A 26290-nucleotide genomic window follows, 5' to 3' on the forward strand; every position below is an offset into this window, starting at 1 on the left:
GAATTCTACTAGAGGATTAAGTTTTACAGAAAATAATTTGAGTAATTAATGTGCCATTTTTCTCAAGCATTGGCTGTAGCTAACTAATACAATTCTTTATTGATATGAATGAAGTTAATATATTGCATACCCTGTCTTAGAATTCTGGAGGTTTATTTTCACACAGGACTGTTTTTCAAGGTATGCATTAATCCCAAGTGAAACAGTGCCCACAACTCTCTTTATCAAAACAAGTCAAATAATTGGAGCTCCTTAATGCAAACTATATTTTCAGTTATATCATAAACAGATTTTCACATATTTGAGATTTTAATTGTCTTACAGGAAATGTGTACATTCAGTAATTTTTTGTCTCATGGTACATTTTTACTAAATTGATGACTGAGCTTATTAGTGATTTGTTTATTAGAATCAAGAAAATTAAATCCCTTCTTTAGCAATCAAAACTGCTTACTGATTTACATTTTTTTATCATTGAGACTAAAGTATAATGTCTACAAAAAGAAAGGTGTTTGCTGCAGATAAATATTATAACATTTGTTAAAATTTTATATGAAAGAAATATTTATGATTTAATTTTTCTTGTATAAGGTTTTTGAAGTCTGTAATTTTTTTCTACCTTATTAGACTGCAATAAAATGCATCTGATTTAGCATCACAAAATATATTTAACTGTTTTAAGAGCAATGGATGAATATCGCATGGTTTTCCACCAAGTGGTCTGTGGCCTGGCCTTAGAATGATTTCAGGAATCACTGTTCTAAGGTCCGCTTTTGTGCTGGTTGACAATGTGCAGTAATAGGTTCAGATAGACTAATTTGTGCCTAAGTGATAGCTAATATATCTTCCTCCCAGGTAGTATTTAACTTGATTAAAATGGACAGGTCAACATAAGGCATTTCAAGGGGGAATTTCAAGCACCATTGAATGCTAATTGGGCAAGACAAAGCTTCTAAAGAAAAAAGTACATGGGGAGTCACCAACACTCTAACTCGATCTTATGAATAAATTGTATTTGCTTCATGTCGGATGCAGGCACTTTTGTCCTGCTCAGTGCATGCTACCCAGGGAATTGCTTTCTTGGCCTGTGGGTTTCTCCCATTACTCATTAGCAAATTGGAAAAAAATTTTCAGGTGATGCCTCACATAATGTGATCATATGCACCATGTGTTTCTAAAGTTTGCAGTCCATAGAGTGTTTGAAACATGTTAAAGTATAATAAGCATTTTCACCTCTAACATTTTTTCCTATAAAAGAAAAATAATTGAGCAAACTAATTATAAGCATATACAACACAGGGGTCAGTAAGTTTACTGATTACACAGACCCTGCGGGTATTAATGTGTATTAGTGAAGAAGTAAGACAGAGATATTTAAAAACCTGATGTGAATGACTTCTCAAATGGGATTCGAATTCATATTTATAAACAATATTACAGGCATAACAAAACAACCCTACTCTATGTACTCTAGTCACAGAGTGCTAGTTAGTAATCTTAGAAAAATTCAATGCTGAACTTTACCTTAATTCTGAGTATGTTTTAAAGATTTTACAACTCATCAGGTTGAATTCTGAGGAAGATTTCAGGGTATTCATAAGTAACCATGTAATAAATACCCTTTCTGTTCTGGTTATGTTCATGACAAACAGTTTTGATCATAAATTTGTCTCTCTGGCTACCCTAATATGATCAAAATTTTTTGTTATTTATCAGATAATATGTCTCCACCCATAGCACAGAAATAAATTAAACTTAAATGCATGATTTTTTTTAACACCTGGCTTATCTATTCTTTCTCCAGGGGACAGGATTAAATGTGCTATGGTTTATTTTTCTTTTTGATTATATGTTATTAGGGAAAGTTAATGCTCTCTTATCTAACATGCATAAAATAGGATTATTCTTAACAAGGTAACTCCTACCAATAAATCAGATTATCTTTGCTTTAAAAGCTACCTAAATATGTCATTTAAAGAGAAAGGAAACTATTATAGAAAATTGACTTTTTAGATTATAAAAGATATTAACCCAAAAATAGTTTCTTAGGAAAGGTTTTTTAAAAACAAATAAAAATTATGAGTAACAATATAGTCACTGAATATTTTGAATAATGAAGCAATAATAATCAAGCAATAAATAATCTATTCTTTCATTCATATACTTTTACCATATTCTTGAATACTTGAGAAATTATAATTGGTAAACTAGTAGCCAAAAATCTATTAAAGTAAAAAACCAAATTATCTTTTCACACTACCAAGTTTTTATTTTTATTGCTTTCCCACTCTTCTCTCCCTTCATTTCATATTTCTGCAGGGACATCATTATCCTCCATCTGGAAAGGTCTAACCTTTTCCTGTTCCTCTTACCAATTTTCAAGGCATCAGAAGCACTGACAAAATTTGGCTGCAAATGATGAACTTCACCTTAGCAATAACCACTGGTGAACTAACTTTTTTTTTTCTGATTGTATTCTTGATTAGTGGGATTTTCCCCCTTCTCCCCTGTACTTATTTCTCAATAATTAGAAAGCTAAAAGAACTACACAGCTTCCCCTAAAGTTTTTGCACAATGATTGATCAGTATTAACTTTATCCTCCTCACCACTATCACACTTGGCTCTTGCTCTCTTCTCATACTCCTTCTACTTTCATGGGTGGGTGTGTCTTATGTTCCCTACTAAATTAGATCAAGCAAACTGAACAGAAGCCAGTTCATTTTCGGATACCTATCCATGCATAGAACAATTCCTCCTTTATGTGGAAAGTTATCAATAACATTTATTTGTTACACTCTAAACATTTGTATCCGCCAAATTGATTTGTTGGTTTTTAATTGTGTTACCAAAATAATATTATGAATTGTGTCCTTGGGATGTCATTAGGTCATGAAAGTAGAGCCCTCATGAATAGGATTAGTGGCATTATAAGAGGAGCTCTGCAAAGTTGACTTCCCCCTTCTGCTATACAGGGATATAGCAAGAAGGTAGCTACCATTTATGAGCAAATAGTCCCCATTGCTTGATGCCGTATTTGTTAACTTGACCTTGGACTTTCTGGTCACTAGGCCTATGAGAAATAAATGTTTATTTTTATAAACCACCCAGTTTTAGTATTTCATTATAGCATCTTTCACAAAAATGCTATTTAAATTTTTCTAAAATCAAACAGCTTTTAGAAAACTATAGTGTTTCTATAACTGAAATCTATTGAAAGTTAAAATGCCTACACTTTGGCTTTGATACTGGGTTTTTAGCGCCTAATCTGCAATTGGCCTAGATTTCTAAAACAGGGTTAATAGTGATTATAAGCTCAGGTTTTGACATTGAACATCTCTAAGTTATCGGATACAAAAAAAAATTCAAAAACAAAAATTACAAGGTCCTGGTAGGATGGTGAAACCCAAGAATAAAAACAAGAATATAAAGTGTTGTCCAACCAAAAGACATTGATTAGAAGCAATTGTCAAAACATGAGTTGAGGTGAAAATATCACAAAAGTCCACATCTTCATTATGATTTTTAGTTTTCGTTTGTCTTTCTTACTTTTGCTTTTTCAAGCAATACACTAAACTAGATATATTATTATTAACTTTGCTTATCAGAAAGACAATGAAATATTGTCTATTCACATGATTCCATGCAGATGAAGCATATGAAACTGTGAGAAATCAAGAAAACTGAAGTTTCACAGCTAACATGGTAAAGCTAGGATATCTTACTTAAGTCTCATGCCAAAACCCAACTTTCTAGTCCCTCATAGCCCTGACTCAGAAATCTAGGCCAGTTTCCCATAAGAAAGCTATTGTCTGTGTCTTGATTTTTTATCTGACAACTAGGTGAGCTTTGTGTGTGACCAGAAAAAGGAATGTTGATCAATTGACATGCTTTCCCCTCAGTATCTTCCTATGAAACATTCTGGTAGGAAAATATTGGCTTTAAAGATTGTAGCAAAATGAGTCATCTGGAGTATAACCTTCTTACCATGCTAATTGTTGAAGTTGTCCTTATTTTACTGTGCAACACATTTTATACCTTTACTTTCCTAATCTAGATATAGCATGAGGAGATTAAGTGAAGCAAGATATGTCCAAGGAAGGATTGCCATGCATGAAATATGTATAATGGTTTTAGAATGAAAGGAACATCTTAATGAATTTGTTGATTCAGGGTGATAGGGCTTCTATGATCCTTGAGTATGCAGGGGTATTTATTATTTCCAGGACTCCTGTGGAAAACATAATATACCAGTGTTCACAGCCCATATAGAAAATGGTGTATTATTCATATATAACCAAAATATATCCTCTCAGATTCTTGAAATATGAGTTCAATTATTGATTATGTAAGGTTCTACTTCTACAACTGCATGCATTTTTAAAGTGTGCCACAGATCACAGTGAAGGGACGGAAACTTGCACAAATTCCAGTATAAAGAACAATTTACAAAATACCTCAAATGTATTATAGACTAGGAATTTGACTACTATGTTGTTAATGGAATTCTAGGGCAAGAAGAGTCACTATTATATGTTGGAACCACCTATTATGAGCATCCAGAGGAGGTTTGAGGATGTTCTATTCATACTGGAAGTTCTAATTTATAAAGCATCCCTGACATAGTTGTGAATTATAACAGTGTGTACTCCATAAAACTGAAACAGTAAAAGTCTTCTGTTCTCTTCTAAGAGCACAGGGGCATCTCTGAAGAAGTCCTTATGAGTTCCAATCTTTGATTTTCCTAATTAGACCTGAAAACACTCATTTTTTTTTAATCAAGCTGCTAAAGTGGATGAATGTCTGAAGTGACTTAGGATGTCCAGTTGTGATAACTTTTCATCACTGTGACCAAAATACCCAATGTGTTAGTGAGCTTTTCATTACTGTCACCAAAATACCTGGCAAGAGCATCTTAGAATAGGAAAAGTTTATTTGGGGCTCACAGTATCAGCATTTCAGTTCAAGGTAAGCCAACTCTCTTGATCCAGGCCTGAAGTGAGGTAGAATATCATGGCCAAAGGACAAGACTCCGGAAAGCTTCTCAACTCTGGCAGCAAGTAAGCAGAAAGAAACAAGGCAGGGTCAAGATATAGTCCTAAGTACAAACCCCCAGTGACCTACTTCCTCCGGCCACACCCACCAGCCTGCAGTTACCACCCAGTAGTTAATTTAAATTAATAATCCATCAAATGGATTTATCCACTGGTGATTTACAACTTTCAAAATCCAATCTTTTCACCTTTGAACATTGGTACATTGCTTAACATATGAGATTTTGTGTTGACATTCCAGATCCAAATCATAACACCAGGCCTGGGAAACATTGTTATGAACTTCCTTTATACAGGAGGAGATATGTATACTATTCCAGTCTTCTGATGAACACATTGTGGACAAATAAAACCACATCTCTGAAGTTGTCATTGAACTGCAAATGTATTGGTTTGTAAAATAAAGTGATGGTTTGAGTTGAATGGTGCCAAATTTTTCTGGAGGTTAGAAATAAAAGTCAATCAATAGAACACTCACTTAACAGACTGCAGAACATCAATTAAGTAGATAATACAGTAAACCCCATGATTGTATCCCCCACTCTGGTTGTCAGGTGGAGCTTATGGAAACTTTGAAGCCAGGTAATATGGAGTCTTTCTTGTTATAACTACAGCAGTTTTCTTGTCAACAGAGTCCACAGGTGTGTAAGAAATCTATCAGTGCATTCTAAAATTTTTGCCAGAAAAAATAATTGATACAAAACATGCAATAAAACTTGGGGAATCAGGGATGTAAGAAAATGAGCATGGAACTTTAAAATTACACAAGGTAGCTATATTTACAGAGGTATGGGGAATGAAGGGACTTATTTATGTAAACTTGCAGCTTTTGGAGGAAATCTTAGATAAATGCTTCAAACCCTTTTTCTTGGCTTAGGGCCTTGTTAGTTTTTTGATAGTTTCACTTGAAGGGGTCTAAAAGGATTAATAGATGAACCTTTAAAAGGCCAAGTTCATGACAAAATTTCATATATATATGAAATTCATATATATATATGAATATATGTATACATATATATTCACAATTATATTGAAAAGCAACACAGAAAGAGTTAAACATTATTTGCAAGTTATACAATGTGTATTTTTTACTTCCAGTATTCTATTTTAAAATGTATCTATTTGACATGCATTATTAATATTTTCCTCACTTGTCTTTAGGTACCAGCTAAGTCATAAAATATTAATGTATAAAATATTTTCATCACTCATACAACCTAAAGTTGTGGGAGCTGTTAAAAATGTTTGAATGAAAAGAACTAGTAATTATGTGAGGATGTTATTTTGGGTTTTAAACCTATTACAGAATTTACTTATACAGTAATAATCAACTTTACTTGAATTTAGTCAATTAATTTGCATTGAAATATATTTGTTTTATTCATTTTTTTAGTTGATATTTTAAAAATAATATTATTGGATTTGAGAAACTCTTTAAAAAATATAAGTAAATTAATTACCCTCTTTTTCCTGGGGATAAAATCGAGTAGTGGAATTACAAATATTTATTTGAAAATTTCGATTTCAATATGTTGATTTTTAAAAAAATATATATTAAATTTATGTATTTAATCGTTATGTAAGAAATATTATAAATTTCTTCAGTATTCCAGGTTCTGAGAAAGAGTATTTTTTCTAAAACAACCGTAGAAACACATGCACACATGCGCACGTGCACACACACACACACACACACACACACACACACACACATGCATTTATGCATAGGACAGATGGAAAAAGAGAGAGAGAGAAAAACTGAAAATATGACAAATTTTTCTGGAATATGAAAGCAAAAGCAGAGTATATGGAGAGAATGTTGGAGTAGAAGGTGTGAGATTCCTAATGTATAAAGTACAATTCTCTATGGGGAAGAAGCGATGTTTATACATGACAGAATTTAAAGCACACAGCACACTTTGATATTGAATTTTATGCTTATTGCCGTACATGTTCGGGTATACATGAATTACATTTTATACTATTATTATTGGCCTTAGCATCAATTTAGAAATCTGTACATTCCAAGTGTACATATTATATTAAGCATTGTCTATTCCATAGTTTTCTTCAAATGATTACAAATTTGTTTTTGTCCATGAGAGTAAAATTTAAATTTTGCACTACATTTAGTACTTTTCACCAGGGTAACAGAATATCATCAAATTGGTGTCTGGGGTTTTTGTTAATGTTTATGCACTATCAAAAAATTCTGCAGCCCTATGTACAATTGTGCCAGGCTGGAAATCTTAAGCTTGTCAATCAACATTACTGAGTGCCGATGAACTAAATTTTAAGTGAATACATTTCATTTATATTTGGATTCAACAAAGAATTCCCTAGTTGATTTGAAGGAATAAGCCAAGATATAATTGTAATTGATAATCCCAACTCAGTAATGTACAAATAAGGAGTATATCTCTTAAAATAAGGAAGCAATATGAAGCAAGAAGAGAATATTAAATTTGTTGAGCTCCTCTTGAGCTAAGTAAGAGAAGGAGTTACTATTTCAGCAGTTGATATTTATTGAGTATTTACTGTGTTCTAGACACTGAGTTAAGTAAGTGCTTTATACAAAACCTTACAAATATAAAGGAGCTAGTACTATTATATGCACATTATATAAAAGAAAATGCTAAAGACAGAATCTTGTTTGTTGCAGTTTATACAGTTAACTCAATAGCTTACAGATAGATTTTTAGCTTAATATACTTTCCCAAGATAACTTTTGTGTATCTGGAAAGGAGGCAAAATCTGCTTATATAAACCTATGGCTATTGGAGAACCCACAGGTACATGTGCATCCTCTGGGTCTTGGTTCAGCTGCAGATTTTTGCTTTGGAATTTTTTGTTTTGTTTTGTTATGTTAGCTCCTGTGGTTTCCTAGCTTTTTGAACTGAAGAGTTCACAGAAATTACTAGTGAATATATGGTTTGTGCCCATGCCTTGACCAGGGCCATGGATCTCTCTTAAGAATACTCAGCCCTTGTTCAGTTCTTGTTGAGGCTGATGACTTCTCACAGTTAAGCTACAGTTTCTATTATACTTCTGGCTAATAGGTGCCTCAAGGCCATTCATTTATATCTCACCAGGGAACTCCCCACAACAATCCCCTCAAATGAAGTACTTTGCCCTACATGTGGCATGTTTGGTCTTTGGAATATTGCATCTCCCACAACACAAATGCATCCTGGTTGACAGAGTGATATGATGCTGCTCTTCTTTGCACCAACTGTAACACAATTAATATTTTCTTTGCTGCTTCAAGTTGATGCAGAATCACCATACATGCAATTGCTTTACCATTATCTCTCTCATGCATATATATGCATAGGCACACACAACCTCAGACACCACCTGAAAATTTCAGTTCCAATTTCTCTTTTTCAGCCTTCTCAACTTAAGGAAACCTCTAATTTTCAATTACTTTAGCACAAGATGGGGAAAGCATACAAGAGAAGACCAACTCCTGGCAACTCATAACTCTCTTCTTTTTACTCTGCTCCTTGTGAGAAAGATAGGCTCTCTGTGATTGATTCAAATATAGAAGAAATTACCCTCAATTTACCTTCCCTCCATTCTGAGAAGGTACTTCTCTGTGTCTTTCATTCAAATTCCTCAGCACTATCAACAAAATAGCACCAAGTGTTTTGAAAGAATCAAAGTTAGTTCATGCTGGGATTCTTTCGTCTAAACACAGGTGCACATACACTTCACTGATGCCTTCACAGAAAGATGAGCCTTCTGGCCCCAGGTTTCTTCTGTAACCTCACATCTTGAGTCTGAGATCCATCAGTGCCTTCCAGCTATGACCATCTAAAATTCAAGGTGACTAAAATTGTTTTGGTGAAAACAAAGGCAAAAATAATTTCTCTATTGTTTAGTCATCCAAGTTTATTTTTCCTTTCAAAAGTGCTATACTTTTTTCCACCATACTTCTCTGAAACTGTTTGAATAAATCTGATGGAAGATTTTTTTTGTCTTTCTTGTAATATTTTATCATGGTACTAAACATAAATGCCTCTGGCTCTGTGATAAAGTTCTTATGCAACTGATTTGGAGGCCTAAAAAACAGAAATATTGCCTGCTTCTTAAACATATAAATTATTTATGAAAAGTGAAACATTTTCAGAATGGTGAAATATTTCTCCAGTGTAAACACAATGCACACTTACCTAGAGGCTTCAGAAACTCTCCTTAGCGATTCCATGTGTGGTTATTAAATAACTCAATTAATGAGTCTATAGTTGCATATTTTTAATTTTAAATGCCAATTTCATTGCATTATTTAGTTACCTAGGCAATGAATAACATAATGAAACATGCATTGTAATATTCTTTTTTAAATGTTTCTTTTGAAAGATCATATTTCTATAGAAATGCTTTGGAACCTATAATGTAAAATGTTCATTATTTTGAGTAATTTCATGATTTACACTCTCATATGGTATACAATGTCAGAGGACATTGGTATACACTTACAGTAAGGGTGGCATCTTTTATTGATTTATTTTTTTAGTGCTTCTCATTCAAGATACATTTGTTGCCAAAGCTGAAGAAGGTGTTTTGCTTTTTTAAAACTCATCTGTTGAAGTATTGCTTTCTATACTCTGATCAGAGTTTTACATTCTCTCCCATGTATATCAAAGCACACTGGAAAGTAGCTGACAGTTGAGTAGCTACTGTTATAATATCATGTAAGAGGTTAAGGGAGGTGACGTGCTGATTGAGTGTTGTGTGACAGATGTTTGATTTCTGATTTGTCAGGCTTCTAACTAAGGTTTATACTGCCCTTACTCTGGAGAGAAATTTCACACATGTGACTTTAAGTGGAGCACTTACATGGGCATCCAGAGACTTTTAAATGGGCTAGTGTAAACACTCTCCCATAATTTAATTGATTACTCCACAGTCTGAGCAGTGATGAAAAATTTTTACACAATGCCCTACGCCAGCTTCATCAAGGCGGCTAATAACTTACATGTCTAAGTGGTGCCTGTTGAAATAAACTTGGATTGAGTGTAGAACTTGGACTATCTCCCTCCTCAAGATTTTCTTTTTTTAGTTTTAATTAAATGTCACATTCAAAATAAGTGATGAGTGACCTATTTCTGATATCCTAATGGACTCAGGGCCTAGCTAGCATGTCAGCACACAGATTGCTCCATTCATCCTTCAGGCAAGACACCAGTCTGCTCAGATGAAAGCAGCATTTCTACTTTTATTTACATTAATACCAAAATAGGAGACAGATGGTCTTTATTCTTCCTACTTTATAAACACAAACATACCACATGAAATAATTTTAATGAAACTTTCCTTTCTTGCTCTGCAGTGAAGTTTACTTAAGTTATATTTGGGGTTGCAACATATACATTCACTTCTTGAATTTATTGAATTCTATTAAATTAAAAATGGATTTTAGAAAAGAACATTCTATTAGTTTTAAAGCAAAAATATGTTCTAATCAGCATGGACTTCATTTCATAAATATCTCCTCTTTAGTGTGATACTTCACTTTAATTATTTAGAATGTATGATATATGGGGGATTCTCAATAAATGGGTATTGAATTGATTTTTGCTCAAGCTATGGTTCAATGACTGAGGACGGGTAATAATGCCACACTTTTCCTGACATCATCATCTTCTCAAACTTGTCATTTCTTGGACTTTCCTTACAGATTTTTTCACCTTCAATTTTAATTCTTTCTTTCCTTTGGTTAAACCTATTGACCCTTTCTTTTCACTCGAATGACCTCTTTAAACATCGATTAATTCTTGATTACCAATCATTTAGATGACATTTTCCCATGTGAGATATATGTCAAAATTGAAACATATGTACAAATTCACACAACCATTCCTGAATAATCAAATAGGAGTGAAATTTGTACTCAAATGTCAATATCGTTAATTAAATTTTCACAATATTTGTAGGTTATGCAAGGAAACATATAATAAACAGAATAAAATAGATTCAAAACTAGTTATTATTGATTTGAATATTTTTAAGTTTCAAGATGATTCATAGGATAAGTTTGTTGTTTTCCTTTTATTGTGGTGTTAACTCATTTCAACACAAATATGTTAGTATGGATTTTCCTCCATAACATGTGCTCAATTAATAAACTATAGAAAACTAAATAAATAATAGTCTCTATTTTCTAAGAATTTGGATCCAGTGAAGAAAAAGATGTGTGAAGGAAAATATGCGTTAAATGCTACTGGAGACTTAGCATTAAAACTAAAACAAACAACTTTCCTTCAAACCGTTTTTACTTAAATACTACTATGTAAATTTGCATAAGAGAATATATGCCTTTAAGATAAAATATATATAAATGTGTTTGCATATAAAAAGTTATAAAATTCTTACTAATATAATTTTGTGCAATGTGTTAAATGCTCTAAAGATAGTAGTATAGAATTTTAGGTGATATAACAGTTGTATCTTTGGTTAGAAAAAAAAAGAGTTCAAATAAATAAGGTATATAATGTGAAAGGCAAGAAATAAAGAAGTGTGGAGTATTTCCAGAATTTTTTAATAGGTTGACTATTGTGTATATTATATTTTGATTTGGTTGAAAATAAGGTCTCATAAAATCAAATCATGACTGGATTGTTAACTATTTTATGTGTTAAATGTGAAGGAGATTGGGCCTTATCTACATACAATGGGTAGCATTTTGTACTAGAAATTGATAAAGGTATTAGACTGCTACACTCTAACCAGATGCTGATCACATTCTGTTGTGCATAGGTCCAAGTGGAGGAACTTGTTAAACTGCAGATTGTGATTCAGTCAATTAGAACTGAAACTTGAGAATCTACAATAAAAAGAAGTTCCTTATTGAGATCAATAGCAGTGGACTGGGAACCACTTTCTGAGTAGTAATCTTTAGCACCAAGGAGCTAATTAAAAATAGAGAATGCTACTTGCTACATCAGATATTTTGAAATTGAATTTCCAGAAATGGGACAAAATCAAAGAAAAATAAAAGTAGGTATAGGTACACATTACATTTAAACATATATATATATATATATATAAAATATCAGAAAAAATAAATACAAATGACCATTCATACATGTGCACATGTGATTATACACTCAAACATATGCACACAAAAACTTCCTTAGATGTTTCTGTTAAACCCAATGCACACCATTTTTACTTAAATACTACTATGTAAATTTGCATAAGAGACCATACTAGCAATGATGGGCAATAAAACTAAGGCAGTGTAGATGAAAAGGGGCATATGTCAAAAACATTTGAAAGTGGGATTTGATGGGTGTTTATATTTAAGAAAATGGGAGGGAAGGAAATCTTGGACATTTCTCATGTTTTATGGCAAAAAAGACTTGGTAGCTAGTACAAGCATCATTTAACATAGAGAATAAATAATGAAATAAGAGGATCTACAGGTGTAGTCAAGTAGTAGAGCTCCTGACTTCTATACACAAGGAAGTGGGTCTAATTGCCAACATTGAAAAAAAATGAATTTTGATATGATTGCTCTAAAAATATCAATTTTTCTAAGTAGTATATTTCATGTGAGCAAATATATCTTGTGACTTCAAAATTAATAGTATTATTCCTTTTTCTCCCTCTATCTCTCTTTCTCCTTCTGTAGGTAAAATATAGAAATGGACATAGGGAACATATGGCAGTTTTATTTTGAATGCATAAAATGAGTGAAATTATACTAAACAAAATTATACATGAGAAGCACTTAGTAAAGTGATTAAAAGCATAAATATTGGGTGCAAATATCTAATTGAAATCTGGTTTTAACATGAGTTGCTGAACTGCTCATTAGCAAGTCACAACACCATCCTTTGCTCATCTTTCTCATCTTAAATTTAGAGATGACCATTAATAGGAATAATGTAAAAAGCAAATTAAGTATGATAGGTATGCTGCTTTAGAATATCCAGCACATAAAAAAAATCATACATGTATTTTTCAGTGGAGGAAGTTACCTAAAACTCCAGGAAAACAAACAAAGAGTGAGCTAAAAAACACATTTACAGGATATGTCAAAGAAGAGGTATAACCCAACACGCCTATGTATGAATAATTCTGAAAGAGCAGCAAAGAATAAATGCATATGTGTCAAAGAAGGGAATGATTAAAGCACAAAGTGGACCAGGCAAAGTTATGTATGCCTGTATTCCCAGCTACTCAGGAGGATGCACAAGTTGAGGCCAGGCTGCGTAACTTAGCAAGTCCCTGTACCAATCTAAAACAACCAAAAGGGCTGGGGATATAGCTTAGTGGTAGAATACCCCTGGGTTCAGTCCTCAGTACTATAACAAATAAAAGAAGAAAGAAGGTGATATCTCATCTTTTATTAAACCAAATAAAAATTATAGATGAAAGTTATTATCATGTTTGAAAAATTAGAAAATTAGAAGATTTTGGTTTAAGAATGCTAAGCTTATTAGTAGAATGGAGAGCACAGAATTAAAAATGCCTGGAGTCCTGGGGACATGGTTCAGTTGGCAGAGTGAGTGCCTAGAATGTACAAAGCCCTAGTTTCAATCTTCAGTACCACCAAAAAAAGAAAGAAAGAAAGAAAGAAAGAGAGAGAGAGAGAGAGAGAGAGAGAGAGAGAGAGAGAGAGAGAGAAAGAAAGACAACCACAAAAAAGAAAAACTTCAGTACCACCAAAAAACAAACAAACAAAGAAAGAAAGAAAGAAAGAAAGAAAGAAAGAAAGAAAGACAACCACAAAAAAGAAAAACACAAAATATGATCAATGGAATCCTACAGTTTTTGTATTTTTTAATGAACACAGGTAAAAAATGCCTATTGATTTGAGAGAAAAACAAAGAAAAAGTTGTTTCTTCATATTTTATTTACTTAGTTTTGTTGTTTGTTATTTGCTTCTGTTTTTATTATGTACTGCAGAGGATGAAATTGACTAAACAATGTTTACAGATTTACAGGAATGGTCAACAGAAACTAGAATTAATAAAAGAGACCAATTTTGTCTTAAAATAATTCAGATTATCTAGCACCTGAGGCATTTATTTTCCTAACTTTGGATGAGCCCAAAGAAATTGGTAAATGTAAGACATGACTTAGATGTAAGAATTAAAAATAATTTTTAAAAATTTAGTTGTAAATATACAAAATACCTTTATTTATTTTTATGTGGTGCTGAGGATCAAAACCTGTGCCTTACTCATTCGAGGCAAGCACTCTACTACTGAGCTACAACTCCAGCCTGAAAATAACTTTAATAAAACATTTAAGTTGATAGTTTTCTCAAAATGGATGATGAGTTTTTCTCTCTTAAATGTTTCAAACGTACTGAATTTTCTTGAAAATTGGAGCACTAATAATCCACATGGGCTGTTGTAATACATTGCCAAGAACATTTAATAATAAACAAGAGAAGATAAATAAAAATTTTCATAATTATCAGAATAAATAAAATTTTAAAAAATAAATGAAAGTAGAATGCATTACAATTCTTATTACACATATGCAGCACAATTTTTCTATCTCTGGTTGTATATATAGTATGTTGACAATCAATAAAAAAGATATTAACATTGGGAAAGATGGACTGAAAGACTTTTTAAAAAAATTTCCCAATTTTTCTGTAAATCTAAACATTCAAAATAAATCTTTTTAATATGAAAAAAAGAACAAATACAATTTTAAACTATGTTCTTAAAGAAAAAAGTCATTTATTTGGCATAATCAATAATCTTTGAGGATGTTGTAGGTGTAAGATTGTTGAAAAATTTCTATAATTATTAAATAAACGTCTTGATCTTCTAGCTTATTTGATGTAGAGGTCTAGGGAAAAAAAGGTATTTGCCTGCAAAATGTTACAAATAATTGTACCAAGATAAACTGTGCCCTAAAATTATCTCTGTGTGTCTGTTGGAATTCTAAGTGAATCCAGGTCTGTTTTGTTTCAAGAAGGTAGTAGACTGATTAAAATGTCAGTTTTTTCAAATCTCTGCAGGTGAAAAAAATGATCATTTTAAAATTTCACTGCTAAATGTTGTATCAAATTGCACAGGGTTCTTGGTGTCCTGATGAAATTTAGAAATGCCAATGACTTAATTATGTTTTATTCCTGGAAATTAAGAAATTCTCCTTAGCTACTATTTTGTTTAAGTGCTTACTATAATTATAAATACCAATTTATTTATTGATTGATAAGTCATTTTTATAATGCTGCCTATGGTCCATTTTGAGGAATTTTTATTTATGAAATCAATTTTAGCTTCTATTTCCCTCAAATTTGATGGAATAGAATTGTCCAAGATTCTGTCTCCCATTTTTCTATCACATATGAACATTTATACTTAATTATTTTCTCCTTTTGGTGACCCTGGCAGAAGTAGAAGATCTTAACATCTTTAATATTTCCTCTTCATCCTTAAGCTAAGTCATCCCAAACATAACTTACTTTGAAATGTTACATTCATTCCTACTTCTCCATATTCTTTGCCACCAGGCAACTCATTTATTAATCACAACATACCCCATAGTGCTGGTGTATCCCCTTTATCAGTCATTCTACCTCTAGACCAATATTTACAAGTGCCAAATTTTCTATTTTAAATCATTAGCAGACAAAAATTTAAGTCCAGAAATTTTACAGTGGCTTTTGAGATCCTCCGTAATCTTTCCAAACTATTTCTCTAATGATATCTCAGTAAGAGTCTATATGAGACAAATCTCATTTTTATTATTATTATTATGGTCTTTGAAAATTTCTGCCTTACCTAGTATGGAATATCCTCACTCTCTCTGTCATTTATATTATAATACTTAACACATCTTCTTGATCTTTTTAAAGTTTTAATGCACTCTGCAAAAACATCTTGATCATAAATTACATAATGACCACTATTTGCATACACCATCATATTGTTCATAATTTTGTATAGTTTAATTTTTGCAAATAAACTGGAAATCCCTTGACATTGAGAATTGTCACTTAGTTTTTTTGCATATTGTAGCATCTACAAGAGTGATTTTTAAGATGCATGTTGTTCATAGATACTCAATCATGGTCATATGCCCAAGATTACACTTAAGATTGTTATTACATACACTTCTTTGAGAATCATTCACAGAACACAAGTAATCATGGCTTCAATTTTCAATCTTTGGGATTAAATCTCCATTTTACCTTAAATACAAATCTTCTGTGAAAATATTTGCTGTTGTTTATTATTTTTCAACCCCAGCTCTGATAAAAATGACATTGATTGATTTATAATGAATGCAATCTTTTAAAAAATTTTTATCTGTTCTTTTTAGATATACATGAGAGTAGAGTGTATTTTGACATATTATACATTCCTGGAATGTAACTTTTCCTAATTAGGATTGCTTTCTGTGGTTGTACATGATGTGGACTTAAACTGGTCATGATTCATACATGAACATAGAGAGGAAATATTTTTGAATCTGTTGATCATATATATTTCTTATTGAAGGATTTTATGTTTTCACCTTTTACTTTTTTGGTCCTGAATGAATCCACAATGTTCTACCACTGAGCTACATCCCAGAATCCACAATGTTCTACCACTGAGCTACATCCCAGGTTCTCTTTTTTTTAAATTTTGAGACAGGGTCTTACTAAGTTGTTGAGGGTCTCACTAAGTTATTGATACTGCCCTTGAACTTGCACTCATCCTGCCTCCACAATAGTGGAGATTTCAGGCAGGCAAGCACCACCACTTCTCTGCATTTTTTAACTGGGTCACAATAGCCAAACTATGGAAACAACCTAGTTGTCTTTCAATGGATGAATGGAAAAAGAGACTGTGGTAAATATAAACAATGGAATATTACTCAGCTATAAAGAAGAATGAATACAATCATTTAATTATTTATGGAAATTATATGCAGCTAATGTATTACTGCATCTTTCACAATTTTCTTCAAAGGCATTGTATCTATGTCAAATACATGTAGTCAAAGGTATTATATCACTGTCAAATACACAGTACAATATCAAAATTAGAAACTTTACCATCAGTATAACTTTTTTCAAACAACTATCCTAATAGTTTGTTCTAACTTAAATAAAGACCACATAGCAATATCCCCTTTATTTATTCTTATCTAAATTGTAATGCTATATATGAAGGAGACATAAAATGGATAGATGTCAAATGTATCATTTCTTTCTAGCTTTGTTCAATCACATCTTTTTGACTTGGAAATGGCCTAGTTTTATTCTGACATTTATTGTAAGCAGATATAGCTCAAGACTGATCACAAGAAATTCTGGATGTTAAATCATTAGAATAATGATCAGAGCATGACCGCTCATTTTAATGCTCTAGGTTTTAACTGAGATCCACATGTTTTAATATGTCTGCAGTTGCAGAGGTCAAGTAGAGAAATCTGGCCTTCAGGAAATATAGTAAACTGGATATTTTTTTCTTTATATAGTTTTATACATACATAGCAATAAAATATAACAATGTATTCAGTTATCATAATGTCTCTGAAAATATGGTCTTGATTAATGGGAAAATTGATAATTTGTACTGAGTGAAAAATTATCCAAGTATTGTAGTATAAATTATCTAATTAATTTCATGCTCAATTTCATTTTATTATGATAAATGTATGTTATTTATTGCACCCATCAGGAAATCAGTATTAAAATTGTCTAGAACTTTGAGTTTTAAAGTGCTTACATCTTTCAAGTTCTTTTTTTATAAATCTCCATAGACAATCAAATTTACCCTAAAGGTCAGAGATAGAAATTGCTTAAGTAATAATTGGCAGATTTGATCATATTTTCTAATAGCCTTAAATTAATTTAACGCCTTGAAGTCACTAACAATATTGTGAACATATCACATAGTAAGCTAATAGTAGGTATTTGTCCATTGTTCTCTTATCTCTGCATTATATTTAGAAGAAACAAAAGTGTGATTGATGAGCCCTGGCATCTATAATTTATATTTAAATGAGGTAGAGAAGGTAGAGAAGGGAATATAATTATCAATAATGTCTCATTTGTTTAGGAAAAATTCTTACTGATCAAAGATATTTGTTGATGCCACTGACGGGTCTGTCAGAGCTGTTTTGAAAAGTTATTGATGTTTTAGTTTTATTTTGAAGATAGGAGATAGCTAGCCATGTGGACATGTGAAAAAGGGAGACAAAGGCAAGAAAAACCATTTGAGCCAATGCGAAGTGATAGGAACTGTGAGTCAGTGGAGAGAGGGTGAGAATCAATCCTAGTGTCTATAGCTACAGAAAAATTGGAGAGAAGTAATTGGAAATAAACTGGAAAAAGGTAAGTTTTTATCAATTAAAATTTGAATAATAATTGATTCATTGGATGACATAAATCCACTTTGAAGGTTTTCAGTAAGAGTATTTGTAACAAGAAATATGAGCATGTATCAGTCAGGAAACTTTTTTAAAGAGAAAGGTTATTTAGATAAAAGTCAGAAAAAATATGGTGACTGATGAAATATTTTGAGTTAAAATCATTGAACATATTTCTTTAAAGGAAAAAAAAAAGTATAAAAAACAAGTGATATTTACAGAGCTCCTATCTTCAAGTGTTGGAAATTGATTCAGTGGACCAAAAAGGAAATAATGAGCAGTGACCAAAGTTTGGATGAAGCAGAATGTGTTCAGATTGAATAGAATTAGTAACATTCAACTGAAAGCAGAAGGCTGGAGAGTGCAGCATTAGATTTCAGTAAAAAAAAAAAAGAATACTGAAAAATGAAAATGTTGATGGCACATTATAAAAGATGTCTATAGTAGAAAGTATAAGTAGAAAAAATAAAGAGAATGAGGCACGAAATTATAATTTCCCCTTTCCTTTCAACACTGGCTTCCTTTCCTTCTTTCCCTTCTATCCATTGACTTGCTCAAGTCTTCTCCAATATATTAAATTCCTGTCAAATGCCCAGATTGTGGATCCAAATAACTCTACCCATCTTCTCAAGACAAAGTTACTCATGAAGACATTCTCTAGTTTCTTGTGTTCTGACATTTGCTACTGTTGATGCCCATTCCACTTAATCCAACTTCATCAAAGAGAATAGCTACATTTTTAAGGAAAACATGGTTTCATGAATTTTTCAATGGAGTATGCATTTTTAATGGCTTTATAGGCATCCTTTTTCCTTGTTTCTACTAGTTTCCTTTGTAGTCTCTCTGACGTAGGCTTCTCTTGGTCTGTTTCTCTCTGAAATACTGAATTTACTTGAACACTGGTTGAGCCCCTAAGATATACCCAGCTTTCTCTGAGCATTATGTAATTATGAATAAAAATGAACTCAAGGTTCAGAGGGGAGGAGAAAGCCAATTCACCTCAGCCTTAATTTCCCAGAAATGTTTCTAGAAAAAGGAAAAGGAATTTAACAACAGAAGTTGGTATGTATGAAGGCACATTTTATTTTATTTTAGAAAACATCTTAAAGACCTAAAACAAGATACAAGACAAGGCCTTTCTTGAAAAGTATTTTGTACTTTTCTTGGATTTTCTTTAAAATTAAATCTATTTTAACTGATATGGAAAAAAATTTTTATGTATCTGTGTTGTTCCATGTGATATTTCCATACATGTATATATTGTGTAATATTTAGATTACATTTAACTTTCCTGTCTCCTCAAACAGTCATCATTTCTTCATGATGAAAATATTCAAAGTACTTTCTTCTAGTATTTAATATGTCTTTGATTCTGTGCTTATTTCCTTAAGCATTTTTAACATAGTATGTTAGATTTCTTGTCTAAGTTTTATATCCTTTGAAATTTTCAAGGGGTCTGTTTTACCTACTAATTGTTTCAATGTAGTCTTGCTTACAGTGCCTTCTTTGATCATTTGCCTTTCATACCAGAATGTGACTTTAGATTAAAGAAAACCATGTCTATAAAATTATTAGGCAGTCTGGGTTGATAATATTGTTTTCTTCAAATCGAATTATGTTTACGCCTACCACTTTGCTTTGAGCCCCACAAGAGACTGCATTCTTGTTTAGCTTCTTTGGTGGGGGTTTTCTAGAGAATATGTTTATAATTAAAATCCTAAACCAGGATAGGACAGAATTGTGACTGATCTAAGAGGCGATGGCTTCTTCCTACCCAGGTCAATGAAGACAGGTCTCCTTGTCAGCTGTCTTTGTCAGCAGAGTGACTGGTTCTCTTCTCTCTGAATACTGAGTGTAGATTTTATCATAGCCCTTCATCATCTGCTTTTCTGAAGTATCTCATTATACTGGACAAGCCCAGGTTCTGTATCTTTGCATTCTGTGATGAGCTTAATAAGTCTTTGATTATTGGATCTGCTAATTCCCAAATAGGATTGTACTCTAGCTTCATATTTTTCTCCATTTATTTTCTGCACATCCATTGCATTACTAAAAGCTCATTCTGAGTAAAAGGGATGGTGAGGCTGAGTCTGGAGAGTGAACACACTTCTCATCTGTCATATCATCAGCAATAGATCTATCATTTTGTATGAAAACAAAATTTTGATTATTGTATAAATTTCTAGAATATCCAGTTATTTTATATTTAATGTTCTGAGTATCCTCTCTGTTTTATTGCTCTTCCCTCAGTTCCTATTTATCTTGTGAATACAGATGCTCATCTATGTTTTCTTGTGCAGTGCTTCCTTTCCTGTGCATGCCTCTTCTCATGGAAATATTTTGCTAGATAGTCAAAATGTAGTTAGTTTTTATATTGGTTAATACTGTAATAACAATATAGGATTTGCTCTTTCCTAAAAAGTTTTAATTATTGGGCAAAATTTTCTTTAGTTATCATGCACTCTAGTTCTATATAGCTAGTTTGTCAAAGACAAATAGCTTTATGGATATAAGTTAGGTACTTTATTTAACAGAATTTTGATATATTAAGTTGAATAAATACCACATTTGCTATGGTATGAAATACATAATAATGTAACATATAGTCTGGCATTAGATTATATTTTCCAAAATTTTCATTTCCCATTTTCTGGAATAAAAAATTAAGGGAAATGATCATTATTTTTGGACGTGCGGTTTACACATCATTTGTAAGAATTAATATTTAAAACCACTATTAATTATTACTCAAATATGTTTTTCAGCTCTTCTTCAAGTGACAATTTCACTTAGCAAAGTAGAGCTTAGTGTGGGCGAATCTAAATTCTTCACATGTACAGGTATGTATCCTTTAAATAATTTCAGATAACATGTTTTGTGCTTTAACTATTAGTATAAATATATTTATTAGCCAAATTTAAATATGAAAACCTTAATTCTCAAAAGTGACACCTTATCATTGGGTTTATGATAAAATAATAATAATCACATTTTGAAAATATTAAAAATAATGATTTTATTTATTATTTTCAGCTTATTAATTTTGACATTAAAACTAGATCATTTAAAAAAACTTATGAGATAAAATGTTTCCATAAAATTTCAATTTAAGTAGTATAAACAGAAATATAAGGATTAGTACAAAAATATAATTGATTCATTTTTGTAAATAAGCAATAAATAAATCAGATAAAAGCATAATGAATTATACTTTCACATTAATGAAAATTATATGATTCAAAAAAATAACCTTTTAAAGGGTGAATATTTATTTCAATATCAAATAGTGAATTAGGAAAAGTTCTGAGAGATTTTTGTAGCTATTAAACAAATATATTTTGTATTACAATGCCTATAGAAAATAATATGTCTCATTCAGTTTAATCATGAAGATTTTAGAATTCTTTCAAAAGATATTTAAGTACTTGAACATCAATTTTTAATTCAACATAAAATAGAACTCTCAAAAGCACACATTCCTTATCTATTTAGATTTATCATATACATATTTATGTACACAAGCATGAAGTATTGACTATTCATGTAATGTCAAAATTGCTTATAAGAGACAGTTTTAGAATTGTTTCTGTTTGTGATTGTTCCAAAAGCAAGTCACAATAGGATTACAGTATGTATTCTTGATTTAAAAAGCATTGAATAGTTAGCTTGAGAACTGTGGACATGCTTAAATTATTATTAAATTTATGAAAAGTAAAAACATAATGAAAATAGCATTCATAAAGCTTATCTAAACCCGGTGTGTATAAATTGCCACGACTTACTAAAACTAATAGAACCTATGTATGTTCATATATCTACATGCCAAGGAGTCTAAATTTATATGTCTTTTAATACATATTTTGTTTATTGACTAATGAAAAAAATCAAAGAGTAGGGCAATAATTTGTCCAGTGCAAATAGTGTCAAAAGAACTTTGACATAAGTGTACATAAGGTCCCTGTTTCTACAGCTCATTTTGTTTTGTCTACATAGCTATAAACAGATGCATGCATACTAAATTGTATGATATAGTAACAGAATTCTATAATAGTTATAAAAAAGAATGATGAAAATAAGGTAAAATTTTATTATTTTATATTCTGTCATCACCATGTAACATAATTGACTATGTATAAAATAATATAAAATGATGACTTAAATTAAAATATTAATTAATACTACTCAGTGGTATTGAGTTTCTTATTATGAAGCCAAACTAAGTGAATATCTTTTTTTCTTTTACATAAAGGTATATTACCAAGAGTGGTCCCATAATCATGGAAGTGGTTTTATTTAAATTAATTTTATTAATAAAACAAGAATCTCAAAAAGTGATATGGAAAATGATGTATGCCAGAATACTTACATATTTTTTTCTATGTAGATACCAATAAACTTCCCAGGCACCTTAAAAAACATGAATGTTTCAAACCCAATATAATATTTTTATCTTAAATTTAACCTAGAAGGTAGACATATACTGTGATCTAAATAGAATGTGTCATGTACAGAAAATTAATAGTATCACTACATGTTCGAAACTACAAAACCATTTTGTTATATTTGTTAATAGTTTGTCTAATAGGCCATTCTTATAAATATAGAAAATTTTGGTCAAAACTAATATGTATTAGAGATTTTGTAAGAGATTTATGACTACCCTCTGAAAATCCATAATAAACTTCCCCTGATAATGAGATTTTATACCATATTATTTCGAAAGATTCAAAATATTTCTCAGCAGATCATGTTTAATGTTGAATTTACAGTATAAAAATGAAGTTGTATATTGTTTAAAATTAAAGTGATGCTCATTTTAATTATCCTTTTTAGCTTCTTTTGGTGGGGGCGGATACCAAGGATTGAACTCAGGGCACTTGAACACTGAGCCCCATTCCCAGCCCTATTTTGTATTTCATTTAGAGACAGGATCTCACTGAACCTCATTTTTGCTGAGACTGGCTTTGAATTCCTGATCCTCCTGCCTCAGCCTCCAGACCACTTGGATTACAGGCATGCACCACTGCACCTGGCTACATTTTAGATTCTTTTTGAAAGAAGGAATGAAAAGAAATATTAACCCCTAAATTCATTATTCTATAACTATTTTGATTTTGTATTTCCGTTCATAAAAAGTGAAGATAATAAAACTCTAATCCATTTGAAATTCTACCTAAATTTTCAAAATTTTACTAAATCCTATCTAGTTTGTAATTTAAAAAAAAGATGCTATTTTTTAAAAATCATTTCTTAGGAAGAAAAAAAAAGAAAAATTTTCTTGTTTGAAGAGGTCCTGAAGATATTAGTTAGCTACACTCATTTTCTCCCAATACTTTTTAGTTAATAAAGTATGTTGCTTCCCCAAATTATTTCTTATGTAATTGAGTGAAATACCTCCTTTTGGTGACTAAAAAAAATGCAGGTATTTCTAGATATTACAAAGTGGTTAGTAACCTAGATTCTGAATTGGAAAACTTAAATAAATATTTACACACTAATGATTTGGTTGTAATTGCCTAGCAGGATAAGTATCACTTCAATACATTCTAATTATCATAATTTAATAGTTAATAATTTCAGATTAAAATGATAAAACTACTCATATCAGTTGGGGAAAGATATAAGGGCTTCATTTTTAAAATGTTTATTTGCCTTATCTGTATGAGTTTAACAACTTGAGAAATTTATTCAAATTAAGAATTGTCAATGGTAAAAATTTGTTTTGTAAATTACTTACATTTTCCTAATTTGTGCTTTATCAGGAAAAATAGTGCTATCCCCTGTCCCTAAGCAAAAAGAGTCAAGCATGTGAAAATCTTATTAGTATTCATATTTCTGATCAAATATTATCTATCACATGGAGTTTATGTCTTGCTTATAAAATTTTCATATTTAAGTGCAGTGATAATCCACAGATCATTAATGTAAAATTTCAAATCTCGTTGCTTCAATACTACATAGTAAATTTCTACATAACTTTTAGATTTTGCTTACTGGAATAGGATTTAGTCTTTAATTTGAAGAAACAAAAACGAACATGTGTGTTAACATTTGTGTTTACTTTCAATTTTGTACAATACTCAGATTTCCAGTTTTCTATTTACATTTTTCTAAATTGTTAAAACTGATGCAGAATAGTAAATGCCACTGCCAAAATAAACATTTAAAACATATTTCCAAATACTTCTTCTCCTTGGCTTTTTGCAGCAATTGGTGAACCCGAGAGTATAGATTGGTATAACCCTCAAGGAGAGAAGATAATTTCAACCCAGAGGGTAGTGGTGCAGAAAGAAGGCGTTAGGTCAAGATTAACCATCTACAACGCTAACATAGAAGATGCAGGGATATATCGCTGTCAAGCAGCAGATGCCAAAGGACAGACACAGGAAGCTACGGTAGTTTTGGAAATTTACCGTAAGTCATGTATTTGTAAGTTTCAGTTGATAGAACACTTATAAGGAATTCAAGCAAAATAAAATGTTAGTAATACAAACTAACACTCAAGAACAACCTATATACTGTGCAATGTTTTACAACCTATGTAGACATCAGCTTATTTGTGTTTTACTTTAGTGCATCTTAGAATTGATAATGGCTCATAGGTAGTTATAAACATAAATGGAGCCAATTATCTTAGTTAAATCATATTTTAGAATGTGCTTCCAATTATCTTAGTTAAGTCATATTTTAAAATGTGCTTCAACAATCTCAGTACACTGGAAAATAATTGGGTAAATAAAATACAGTGGTTAGTTGGTGTTATGAAATATATTTGTTGTAAATTTTCAGTTTAAAATAAAGGTCACAATTAGAACCAAGGACATTGCAGAAAGTTATAGCACTGACCATTCTAGAGTGAGAACTGGGATGACAGTCAATGAACAGAAGTAGACAGAGATAGAGCTGACAACTCAACTAGAAGAAAATAATATGTTGTCAGGACTCTTGAATAATAGATGTTTTCATTAACAGGATTTTCCATATTTACATTTCATTTTACACTTAAGATGGATTGTGTCCTGTCCCTTTTTCTTGTATATATTTAGAAATCATTAAACTGTTAAGGTTCACTGTGAAGCCTGTTAACTCCCTAAATTTGAAACCAGCTCTATCAAGTACTTTTATGGCCTTGAACAGATTGCCTAACTTCTGTGCCTTCAGTGTCCTCTACTATAAATATGTGTAATAGGACCTACATTATATACAGAGTTTTCTGAGGACTACATTAACTGATATTGCATGAAATATTTAGAAAAATTTCACCATTAATGTGTGGCAGTGAATTTTTTACCAGTGAAAACTTATATAAATAATTTGAGTAAAAATTTGTGTAAGCTCTCACTTCTTTATACCATCTTAAATTATTGTTATTCTAGAATAGGAAATGTAAAAGAATATCAGATCATTCCCATAGTAAGACTTCTGGTTTGGTAACCAGGGAAATTTGTTAATACATTATTGGTTTCATTTATCCTGATTTAGCTCCCTGCCCCCCTTTTTCATTATCCATTTCCAGAAAAGTTATCTTCCTTATTTATGTGATGCACTATTGGTAACTATTTAATACACAGCAAACAATGAAATTGAGTGATCATTTTACTATTTTAAATGATACACTAGAAGATCCCTAGTGTTTTATTGTGAATGTAAAAAACTCAACTGTGATGTTTAAAAAAAAAAAAACATTGCTTTTGTAAAAAACATCTTCTATAACCACAAATATTCTTCTTAATTCTTTCATTACACATATTTATTGAAGTCTACCCAGTACTGTTCTAAGTCAATTCTATTATTTACATAATAAATCATCTAAAAATTACAGGTGGTGTATTTGCCTGCTATGCAATTTTATAGAAAATAAATTAGGCAGAGATGGCAAAAGTTTATGTGGGAAGGT

The 26290-nt window shown here is 31.3% G+C and overlaps 1 protein-coding gene across 2 annotated transcripts in view; it reads left to right on the top strand.

The window, feature by feature from the left end:
• Positions 1-26290, top strand: part of Ncam2 (neural cell adhesion molecule 2) — a 477943-nt gene that overhangs the window by 228582 nt on the left and 223071 nt on the right. For both annotated transcript variants that reach the window (XM_078044488.1, XM_078044487.1), the window contains exons 2-3: positions 21159-21233; positions 24601-24807. In XM_078044488.1, coding sequence (XP_077900614.1) covers positions 21159-21233; positions 24601-24807 — 282 coding nt within the window. The remainder of the gene's footprint in view (positions 1-21158; positions 21234-24600; positions 24808-26290) is intronic.

Source organism: Ictidomys tridecemlineatus, chromosome 3 (assembly GCF_052094955.1).
Source record: "Ictidomys tridecemlineatus isolate mIctTri1 chromosome 3, mIctTri1.hap1, whole genome shotgun sequence".
NCBI lineage: Eukaryota > Metazoa > Chordata > Mammalia > Rodentia > Sciuridae > Ictidomys > Ictidomys tridecemlineatus.